Source organism: Cynara cardunculus (assembly GCF_001531365.2).
Source record: "Cynara cardunculus var. scolymus isolate 2C chromosome LG 10, CcrdV1, whole genome shotgun sequence".
Classification (NCBI taxonomy): domain Eukaryota; kingdom Viridiplantae; phylum Streptophyta; class Magnoliopsida; order Asterales; family Asteraceae; genus Cynara; species Cynara cardunculus.
In genome coordinates, this window is record NC_037537.1 from 5358836 (window position 1) to 5371337 (window position 12502).

The 12502-nt window shown below is 33.3% G+C and overlaps 1 protein-coding gene across 1 annotated transcript; it reads left to right on the forward strand.

Moving 5' to 3' along the window:
- The first annotated feature begins 1117 nt into the window (after positions 1-1117).
- Positions 1118-2782, forward strand: LOC112519865 (zeatin O-glucosyltransferase-like). The gene has a single exon (XM_025128174.1). The coding sequence runs from the start codon at positions 1128-1130 to the stop codon at positions 2520-2522; it is 1395 nt and encodes a 464-aa protein (XP_024983942.1). The 5' UTR covers positions 1118-1127; the 3' UTR covers positions 2523-2782.
- The last annotated feature ends 9720 nt before the right edge of the window (positions 2783-12502 follow it).

Consider the following 12502-nt stretch of genomic DNA (forward strand, 5'->3'; position numbering starts at 1 on the left):
TCTTCAAGTCTTCAATGTAAGCTTGGATGAATACTTAAAATTTTTCTAAGTGTTGAACTGCTCCATTGTATAGAGATAGAGACTCAATCTATAATAAAAATGAAACCACAATAATTAAATGTAATTATTTTATTTGAGGGATTAAATCCATAATTTTGATATGACCCATAAGGACTAAATTTGTAAATTACTCTAAACTAGATTTTTATTATTACGAAAAGTCGTACCACATACTAGACTAGAAGCATCTAAATCCAATTTTTTTAATCAAATCTAACTATTTTATGAGTTTACTTTACCTGCACTAAATAAAAAAAAGGTATATTTTATCAAAATTATTAATGCGTAGCCCCACCACATAACTAATAAACTAAACTATAATTTTTTTTATTAACCTCGATATCCAACCCACTATGCGAGTCGACTAATTCTATGACGACTACTTATTTTACAGATAGCTCGGAGTCACCGCATTTGAATTTTCATGGCCACAAATGAATTTTTATTTCTCCTTAAATTTGAACATGAGACCTCATAATATTTTTGACCTTTGAAGCCAAACTCAAATCAATCAGACACCATCCTTGTGGTTTAAACTACAAATTTAGTTCACCTCCTTTGTAGAAAACAACACTTTCCTTTTCAAATTATAACCTGTTTTTGTAACGTTCGAATTTGAGTTTTTTTTTCTTTTCTTCTAATTCTCATTAAAAAATTCTGTTAAACAAAGGATATTTTTGTTTTATTTATGGATCATTGTTCTCTATCCAATCAAAAACTATATATTGAAGACATTTTTAAAAACCATAATAGTCATCTTATGGTTTTAAAATTGCTTTAAGAAAAAAAATATTGTTTTTATAAATCATGGGGATCAAATTTGTAATTTATTTTAATGAGATTGGGTTTCGGTGAAAAAGAGAATTACGATGAAAAACATAAAAAGAGATCTCCACCGTTAAATGAATATGAAGATGACATCGGAATATCAAATGCAAATTCATAGGATCAAGAGTACAAAAATATTTTTTCTCATACAATCCTCCACTAACATTATTCAATTCTGGACAACCTTGTATCATAATATATTAATACCCACTCTGAAACCTCCGGGGACTAGCTAAGAGATGGCCGCCGACCACCAGCTGATTGCAACCTTTCCGTCGGATCAAGTGGTGGTTGTAATGGTGCCTTTCGTCGCACAAGGTCACCTTAACCAGCTCCTCCACCTCTCCCACCTCATCTCCGCCTACCACCTGCCACTCCACTTTGTCTGCACCACCAATCACCTCCGCCACCGCACTTCCAACCTACGTTCCGCCGGCGACATTCACTTCCATGAATTCCCAACCCCTCCCTTCACTTCCCCTCTTCCAGACCCTTCCATCCCGTTTCCAACCCACCTCCAACCCTCCATTGACTCCACCCTCCATCTCCGCCGCCCTGTCGCCGCCCTCCTCCGTTCTCTCTCACACACAGTTAAGAGAATCGTCGTCGTACATGACATCCTCATGTCTTACGTCGTTCAAGACGCGGAGTTCATTCCAAACGCCGAGACTTACGTCTTCCATCCGCCGTCAGCTTTCTACAGATGTTGCAGCCACTGGGAGAAGACCGGCGAACCTTTTCCCATCGATCCAGAATCGTTGAATCGGCTTCCTTCTCAAGATGGAATTCTCAGCCCCGAATTCTTGAAGTTCGTGATGCTTCAACGATCCCACTTGAATTTTCACGTCGGAGAGTTATACGATTCATCTAGAGTGATCGAAGGCCAATTTATTGAACATCTAGAGAGAGAGGAGATCTCCGGGAAAACGAAGATATGGGCACCAGGACCGTTTAATCTGGTCCAGCTAGCATCTGATGCGACGGTTTTGGAAAATCGTCACAAATGCTTGCAATGGCTTGACAATCAACCTGATAATTCGGTTATATATGTATCTTTTGGGACGACAACAACCTTTAGCAACGACCAAATAAGGGAACTGGCTATCGGGTTAGAGAGAAGCAAACAAAGGTTTATTTGGGTGGTTCGAGCCGCAGACACAGGGGATGTGTCTGGGTTAACGGACCGGATAATCGAGTTGCCGAACGGGTTCGAAGGAAGAGTGAAGGAGAGGGGATTCATCGAGCGGGGTTGGGCCCCACAACTCGACATTTTGAGACATTTTGCAACGGGTGGGTTTATGAGTCATTGCGGATGGAATTCGAGCATGGAAAGTATATCGATGGGGGTGCCAATGACGACATGGCCAATGCACTCGGATCAACCTAGAAATGCATTTTTGATCACAAATATTCTTAGAATTGGTGTGGCGATGAAGGATTGGGAGCGTAGAAAGGAGTTGGTGACGGCGGTGGTCGTGGAAGAGGCCGTAAGGACCTTAATGTGTTCGAAGGAAGGTGAGGAGATGCGGCGTAGAGCGGCCGAATTGGGCCGCGAAGTCAAGAGAGCAACGGCGAAAGGTGGTATAAGTCGTAACGAGATGGATTCTTTCATTTCGTATATCTCTAGAGAGTAAAAACAGATATATCGTCAGTATCCCTTGGGTACGTATGTTTGTTTTTGGATTTTCGCCAAATTATAAAGCGTTATGAATTTGATACATAAAAATAATGTATTAACGAGGAACAACAACATCATTATGGATTTTTTTGACTATTCGATTCTCTTTAGGGTACGTTTGGTTTGAAGGTGTTGAGGACATGTTTAGTATGCAAGATTGTCTGGATTTGAAATCCCAGGATTATGTTGAAATGGCTCACTCATAAGATTTTGAAATCTCTCTACAAATGCAAAATAAAAAATAAACAATAAATCGTCTGTATAAAACCCATCGCAATGTTTTTGTAGCTAGCGAAATGACATCCATTGTTTCGATAATAGCGTTGTATATTGTATCGTATTATTTTGATGGATCGATTCGGATACGTTTTTTATTTTTATTTTTTAAAGTTAGAATTGTATTCCTGCAATGCAATGTAACATTATACATTTGATTTTGAAGTAAAATGTTGATTCACGATTCGTTCTATTCTTTATCCTTCTATGTTTTATTTTATGAATTCGAGTGAGTTTGAGAATTATAAGAGGATATAAATATGTTATAATATAGTAAATATTATGGTATTGATATACTCAAATATGAATATATTAGCATTTCATCGTACGGTTATCTCATCTATCAGGTACGGATTTCTATAATTCTGTAAATCATGGATAACCTATTAAAATGGTTATCTAATCCGTGATTCATGGTATACCACCATACCTAGAAGGTAGATGCCAATTTGAAATTGTGATGGGCAATCCCAAGTGTGGTTTACTTGGTATGTTTTCTTGATTTATGATCAGTCATTCATCCTGAACCTTATTTATTATAACGATTTTCGTTTGATGTCATTTGGAATACTTGATTTCACACGATTATGGATTTGATGAACATTGAACCGTTATGTGATTGCCACACTCCGTGGGGGCCTTTTTTGTTTATCATTTTCAGAACATCCGGCCAATGAGGCACCATAGTCGGGATTGCTTCCATGGAGGCGGCTATGCTATCATGGTGTTCTCACTTAGATCATAAAAAAACGAATATTTTATTCTCTTTATCTTGTTAACGATATATTATTTTCAATTTCGGGATCCTATATACAATAACAATGATTTCAAAATTACATAACTATCATACAAAATCATAAATGTTAATGACTCGTTATTGATCCTATACCAATCATGAATAGGTTAGACAAGGTTTATGATCAGATTGAACGAGTTACATACTATACAAGCTTTTAGGCGCGATGTACAAACAACTGAAGTGGCTTATGCCCCTCCATTGGACAACTTGTACCAACTTGTTTTGAAATACGGTTTTTATACCAAGAGGCAAAATCAGATGTTTGAGTCTAAAACAAAAGTTGTAGATATATCCTTTATGGTTCAAATCGCTTTGGATTTATCTCATTTGGAACAACGCTCGATATTATAAGAATTTTAATTATACTTGCGATAATTTATATTAAAACATGAGGTATATATGATAAATTGGATGAGTTTTCAAAACACGATTCCTCTTTCTAAAATCAAGTTTCATGTAGTTTGCATGATTGTTTTTGAGTGATTTTGATTTCATGGAGAGATTTGGATTTGGATTTGGATTTGGATTTGGATTGGAATGAATTTGAAATCATTGGTATGTTTGGTTTGTAGGATTTGGAATGGAATTGGATTTCATTATTTATAAATAATTTATAGAAAAAATCATAAATAATTGAATTACATTTTTATTATTCGATTATTATAAAACAAATGTTTTTAACATTTTTTAAAACCTTATTGCATACAATCCTACCAAATCCCGATCACTCTCTAAGGATTTCAAAATCCTATGTTTGAAGGATTTCAGCTGAATCCTAGGATTTCATATCCGGATAATCCAACAAACCAAACATGAGATTTGGAATAATTCCCCCAAATCCATTCCATCCTTCAAACCAAACGAGACCTTATTGTTTATTAAACGGTCAAAAATAGAAATTTTACTAAATTAAAAGATTTCCAGTTGAGTGGCGGCCGGCCCTTCTGTGTATTGTTTTTGTAATTGGTCAATATAGTTGAGATTTTATCTTCACATCACTTCTGCTTCTACTGTAATGTATATATCATCTATAATATATTATAAATTATTTCACAAAAACTTTTAAAAAAATCATTTTTTAGGCATGAAGTACTGCTTATTGATGCATATTACTTAAATTCAAGATTACAAGTAACTTTGCGTAAGTTAACTTATTAAAACTTCATTTCTAAATTTATGTAACTAACTGCAGATAAACATAATCAAATACAGGATAAACATCCATTTTAAATTTAAAAAATCTAAAATATAATTAAGATAATCATTGAGTTAATACATAATGCTTATTTATTATCTTTATAAAAATATATATTTTTAAACCAAAAATAAAATACTTTATTATTAAATCTAAATTAAAATAAAAAATTGAATTAAAGAAGTTAAAAAAAAACGAGAATTATTAAATACTTAATTTGATACTAATATCGATTTATTTTTTTTCAAAATTTTATGCTATTTTTAAATTTATATTTCATTAAAAAAATAAAAACATTATCGTTTTCTCAAAATAACATAAAATCGTACTATATTGATAGAGACAAAAAAATAAAAACTAAACATTAAAATGAGGATTTATCTCGCTACATTGTACAAGTACCCTTCTAGTTAATTTATACATGTTTTAATAGAAAACTTAAAGAATAAAAAACTCAAATATTTTATAATACATATAGATTTCATTATAGACTTGGGATCATATGAGACCAAAGCTTTTTCGTGCGACCCGTAAGACCAATTCTCAACCCTTGGATTAAATCTACAATTTCAACATTCATAATCACAAAATTGTCATGAGACTTCTCAATAATTACAAAATTGTCACCGTACAACTTTAGACCATTAGATCATTAGCTTATAAAGTTGATCAATGAACATAAATTGGTCTCACGTGAATCCAACCCTTTCATTATATTATAATAATTATAAAAATATATCGCTAATATAAGCATTTTTTTTTCTCAATACAACATTTAAAACTCTAATTCTTATACACTTTAGATAAATTTCTATAAAAGCAAAATTTAAAAATTTACTACATATAACCCATAAATTAAAACCATTAACAACTTATTAAGCATTAGATATAAATTATTAATATAAATACATAAAGTTAAGGTTACAAGTTATTATAGCTTAGATACAAATTCCTAATAACACTACTATTCATTGGCTCTTTTCCGATGGACAAATCCTTCGGAAAACGTGTGTTCTGGCGGATTTTCCGGCCAGAAAACCGTCACGGATAAACACATTTTCAGACAGAATTTTCAACGGATTGACCATCATTGACGGATTCCATCCGTCAGAAATCCACCATTAATTTTTTTTCCAGTCTTTTTAAATATTAATTTTCCACTTAGTTAATTATTGGATTGATTATTTATATTAATTTTTTTAAAATAAATAAAATTACAGATAGATAAGTCCACTTTTTTGTTAATTTTTCTAAAATAAATAAAAAAATTACCGGCAGATAAGTCCGCCACTAAACTGCTGCTAATTGCACAGTTCTAAAAAAAAGTTCATGTTTTTTATTATTTAAAATTTTAAATCTTGTCATGGTATTGTCATCGTCTTCATCATCGTCCTCATCACCAGCATTTGGCAATGCAAAGGTGGAGGGATGATCTTAATGAGTAGCAGGAGCTATCATGGTATTGTCATCGTCTTCAGCGTCAACGTTAGCGGTGATGGCATCCTCAGCGACATGGATTAAGGCATCTGCATGAGGGATATCTTCAGCGGTAACATCACTGGCAGTCTCCACAACAACAACTTTCTCATCCTCTTTGTCTTTCTCCCCCTCTTTGTCATTTTCAAGACAAGAGGAGATATAACAGCCTAGACTTTGTTACCGATTAATCTTGGCGTATTTATATACATGACAATTGGATGCTTTATCTACTTGTACCCTTACTTAAAAGTAGTTGTATTTTGGACTAATAATGTAAGTCAAAGTTTTTTGTAAAGGGTCAATTATGCAGAAAATAAATTAGTCTTACGACTAGAAATGTTAAGAAAAATCCATGTAGGGACTAATATTGAATTAGACAATTAATGAAGGATAATATTTGATAAATGAGAATTCTTGTACTAACATTTAAATATTCTATACACTCTAATTCTTATACACTTTATATCTATATAAGCAAATTTAAAAATTATCACATATAAACCATAAAATAACATCATTAGAAACAACTTATTAAGCATTAGAAACAACTTATTAATATAAATATTAGAAAGTTAAAGTTACAAGTTATCATGTCTTAGATACAAAGTCCTAATAACGCTACTATTCATTGGCTTTTTTCGGGCGGACAAATCCGTTGGAAACGTGAGTTCTGGCGGATTTTCCGGCCAGAAAACCGTCCCTGATATACACATTTTCAGGCAGAATTTTCAACAAATTGACCATCATTGACGGATTCCATCCGTCAGAAATCTGCCACTAATTTTTTTTTCCAATATTTTTATATATTAATTTTCCACTTAGTTAATTATTGGATTAATTATTTACATTAATTTTTTTAAAATAAATAAAATTACAGACAGATAAGTCCATCTCTTTATTAATTTTTCTAAAATAAATAAAATTACCGGCAGATAAGTCCGCCACTAAACCGATGTTAATTGCACAGTTCCAGAAAAAAGTTCATGTTTTTTATTATAAAAAAATTTTAAATCCCGTGAATGTAAAAAAACTGCTAAAATCGTAAAGACTAATATCATATATTAAAGCCCAATTATGATTTTTCGGATGGAAGAAATACAAATTGTTCCAACGAAAAGTAAGATTGTTAATTACATATCCAACATAAGCATCTTCGCGACAAAAAGCCTCTCAGCATCAAATGCACGAATTTAAAGTCAAGACCGCCTCCAAGCATGAATAGTCAAGATAGATATCGAACGCCCGATTCAACAAACCAAAGACGGTCCAACATTTTCAAAATTTCCGCAACATCCAAAAGTTTTGACGTATAGATTTTAGGGGAAGACAACAAAGAAGTTAGAATATAACTAATATGGGATCTTTAATCTTTTAAGGGTATAATAATTGATGATTCCTTACAATCTTTTAAGTTAGATAGTTGATTCTTGATGGTTTTGGTGTCAAATTTATATAAAATGGAATGTTTTGAGTTGTGCATATGAATCATAGTACTGCTAGTTGTTTAATAATTCATATAAAATCACTCGTTTTGAGGTGTGCCATATATTTTTGGAAAAGTATCTGTGTCTATTACAACTTTGTAGTTTATGTTCATACCCGATTTTACCTCCATAATGCTCAAAACAGTGAGTTTCTGTATCTGGTTCTGTGCAAAAACGGGATTTGCACACTGTTTTTAGAAAATTCATATAAAACATATTTTTGATTCAAATGGAATGAATCCAAATTTATTGGAACCCTAAGTAATAGGCCTACAACTTTTGTTTAGACATTAACACCTGAATGCATCTCTAAGTATGATAAAAATGATCAAAATCAAGTTGGTTCAAAGCTGTCAGGTGCATGGGATTTAGTAGCATTATTTTTTTGCTCGTACTTTGTGCTTTAAGGATTGTAACATCCGTAGATCTTGTACCAATCAGTCACAATCATGTGTAAACTTATTCAGGACCAACCTTAGAATAAGAAAGGAGCATTAACAAGGGGATAGGAGCTATGTGCTTACTACATCGATTACCGTCTAAGGTATGGATATTCGATTCTTGAGACTTTCCTTAATCACTAGTCTATTATAGAGGTAATATTGTATCTCATTACCATCTCGGCATCTAACACTTATATAGAATTAGAGTTTCTTATTTTCAATTCATGAAATCAAATTGGAACATTTTTGAGTTTGATAGCTCCTTTAATTATTGGTGTCCGATATGTCAATGAACATAAATCTTATTTAGAGCTATTATTAATGTTTTGTCTTTGGTATGACTATCGTTGGCTACTTGAGTTGAACCACTTTTGAATTTGATTCTTTTGGTATTGAACCTTTCTCGAATTCTATTTTGACATGCAGTAGTTAATAGTCTCATATTTTGTGGGATTACCCTTTTCACATTGAATTGGCATGTTTTTGATGATTTGAGCATTTTGCGTTTTAAGGCACGACATCGAGGGCAATGATGTCGTGAAAACTCCATGCCGGTTATAAACTGTCATGACGTTCTCGATATTATACCCCAACGTCAATAAGTGGGTTTGGCCTGGTACCGGCCAATATGAGGGCGAATGGATCGATCCTAGGAACTGTTATCGGAAGCCGTATTTGGGAACCGTTTTCGAGAGCCGATTATCTGAAGAGAATTGAGTGTAATGTTGGGTTCAAGTATGTGCTTTATTGTTGTATTCAAGTTCTCCATATTTTACATGCTTTGTAATAGAGTAGCTTTATACTTTCCTTAGTATAAATAGTAGTTTACTTTGTAATTGTCATTAAGCAAGTCATTAGCAATTCTGTAATCTGAGTTTTAGCTTTGTAATTCTCTCTCAAGCAATCAAAGACATTTGGTGATCTACTCTCTCTATTCATCTCGTTCTTGAAGATCATAATCATTTTGTATGAGAATTTGGACATTTCAATTGGTATCAGAGCAGACTGCAGCAGTTTGATTAGAGGATTAAACGACTTTGCACGAATTTAGTGGATTATCGATCTGAGTTCTTGAGTGTTCTTCATCTGCTCTTCGTCCAGAATCTGTTTTTAGGCTTACATCGATTGAATTGTGATTGTTAATTGATATAATTTGCATCGCTAGATTCACAATTGGATTTAGAACAAATTTGATTCACACTGTTTTTTTATTTATATAAGTTTTGAACCAGATTTGATCGATTTTTGAGTTTTCGAAAACTGTTGAATGTTATTCAAAATTTATAATTTTTCATGTTTTGATCCAAAATTTTGGTGAAAAAATGTGAAATTTGTGTTGTTGCTTGAATTTTAATCCGATTAACTCTTGGTCAATTTAGGTTGTATATCGTTTAAAGCTTGAACAATTTAATTCTTGTAATTTTTTTGTGAATTGAGTTTGACCGAATTAGGCTAAACTGGGTAAGTCGTGATCGGATTAAGAGGTAAATCGATTGACTCGTGTGCGATTTATTGAGCGATTTAGGTAATCCGCTTGGTAAGTCGATTGTGCTTTGTGCGATTTATATTGTGTATTGTGCGATTTATCTTGTAAAATGTGCAATTTAATTGAAGTCCGGTCATAGCCTGAGCGAATTGGTGAGCAATTTAAGTGTAAGGTTGAGCGGTTTAATATGTGAATTATGTTGTCTTGTTTGATCGTACTTTGACTGTTTGACCGTACTTTGACTTTGATTCTTTGAATGGACTTGTGAACGGATTTTGACTTTTACTTGTGATCGATTTAAATCCTTGACTTTTTGATCGAATTGATTTTAAGYGGACTTATACGTACTTTGACTAGTTGACTTAGTTGACCTTGACTAGTTGACTTGTTGACTTTTTACGTCCGTATTTCATTTTGGAAATTTAACTAAGTGTTGAAATCATCCGATTTAAGAATTTTAATCCAATTTGATTTTTGTGCCTTATCCGTATTGAATTTTGCATTGTCCGAATTAAATTTGCTTAAATTTTGGCTAAGTGTTGAAGTTCATCGGATTTCACTTCCGGGTTACGAGATAAGTGTGCGATTTAAAATTCTTTGTTGTCCAGACTTCTAATCCGGATAACTTCATTTTGTTGAAAAGTTTTAAGTCTACTTTGTCCGGACTTCTAATCCGGATAAGCTTGATCGGATTCCTAATCCGGATAAGCTTGACCGGATTCCTAATCCGGATAAGCTTGTGTGCTTAATTTTTTTCTAAGTGTTGAATGCGTGCATATTCTTGTTTGAGATTTATTAGATATACTCTTGAATACTGATTCTTTAATACAAACTTTGAACTGCAGTTGATCCTAAATCATAATAACTGATAAAATGAGTTTAAGAGAAGCAATGGCTATTGGTACCGATACCAAGCCACCAGTACTGTTTCGAGGAGACTACAATCAATGGAGAGATAGATTTCTTAATTTCATAGAGATAATGAAGAAAGGAGATCTGATTATGGAATCCTTGATGGAAGGTCCTGCTGTTCCAGAAGAAGGCAGACCTGCTCAGAGAGTTATCAAGGAAAAATTCAGATATACAGCTCAAGAAAAAGAAAAAGCCCATGCTGATGTGCTTTGCAAGTCCTACATGATGCAAGCACTGACCAATGACATTTATACCAGTACTGATAGTCATAAATCATCTGGTCACAGCATGTGGGTTCAAATTGAAAAGATGATGATGGGTTCTAGAGTGGGAACTCAGTTGAAAATTACTAACTGCATATCTGCATATGAAGAGTTCAAGGCTAAAGATGGAGAAACTCTTGATGATGTATATGATAGGCTTACTAGACTGCTAAATGAACTGACAAAGAATGGAATCTCTAAAACTGTAATAGAGATAAATGTTAAATTTCTCAACAATCTTCAACCAGAGTGGAAACTATTTGCTAATCATATCAGATTCAATAAATCATTATCTAATATTGATGTTCATGAAATCTATGAAACTCTGAAGCAGAATAAGGAAGAAGTTTTGGAGATCCGAAATTTAAAGAAGAAGAAAGATAAGGAAGTAGCTGATCCTTTGGCTTTTGTATCTGAAAAGAAAGAGAAGAAAGCAAAAAGCAGATATGGGAAGCAAATAAAAGAAGTTAGCCAATCAAGTGAATCTGAAGAAGAAGAAAGTAACAGCTCAAATTAAGACTCTGAAATGTCAGAAATTAAACATGCCATGGCGATGCTGACTAAAACATTTCAAAAGAAATTCCTGAAAAGGCCACACTCGAACAACCAAATATTCTCGTCGGACTCAAAATATGAATTCAAAGACAAATTCGGCGAGAAGAAGAAATATGAAGAAAAGAGGTTCGAGAAGAAATATGAAGAAAAGAGGTTCGAGAAGAAATATGAGAAGAAGCCGGAAGAGAAGAAGAAGTTTGTCAAAGGTGTAGCTGATGAGCACACGAAATGCTACAACTGTGGCAAGCTAGGCCACTTTGCTGTAAATTGTAGGAAGCCGGTAACTTGAAATACCGACTACTACAAGAATAAATTTCTTCTCTCTAAACAAAGAGATGCTGGGAAAGCACTCATGGCAGAGGATGATCACTAAGGGTGGCAAAAAATGACCCAACCCATTAACCCAATCCGAACCCAACCCAGAATTAGCCGGTTGGGTTGAGATTTTCAACCCATTTAAATAAATGGGTCAACCAGTCTAACCCATTTAAATAAATGGGTTGGGTTGTGCTGAATTTTTCAACCTGTTTTCAACCCGTTTTCAACCTGTTTTCAACCCACTTAAAATATTATATAAATTTATTTTATTCTTAAGATTATATCTATTTTATTTTTTATTTTGTTTCTTCTTAAATAAATTGGCCCAAGTTTCATGATAACTTTTCGATTTCAATCCTTCAAAAATCAATCCTTCAATAATCAATTCTTCATACGCTTCATTACTAATCAACATCATGAGTCTCGTGTAACAACCCTCACATCTCAAATACATATAATTCACATCATCATTCTCATAATACTAAAATAGTATTATTACAAAACATGAACTATCAAAATGTATCTTTAATACATATGCATAACAAGCTAATATCAACAATTAGACTTTTCCCTTGCCTTTATCTTTCAGAGCACGCTGTCCTGCAAAACAGGTTAATCCAACATCTGAGCGTTAGACCTAAAGGTCTAGTGAGTGTATAATCTCATACAATAATATATATTCCAAACATTCAGTTTAGAATCAAACCTGTTCCGAAACATAAGTAT

Excerpts from the sequence above, each read along its gene's own strand:
- LOC112519865 (XM_025128174.1), top strand. The coding sequence starts at position 1,128 with ATGGCCGCCGACCACCAGCTGATTGCAACCTTTCCGTCGGATCAAGTG.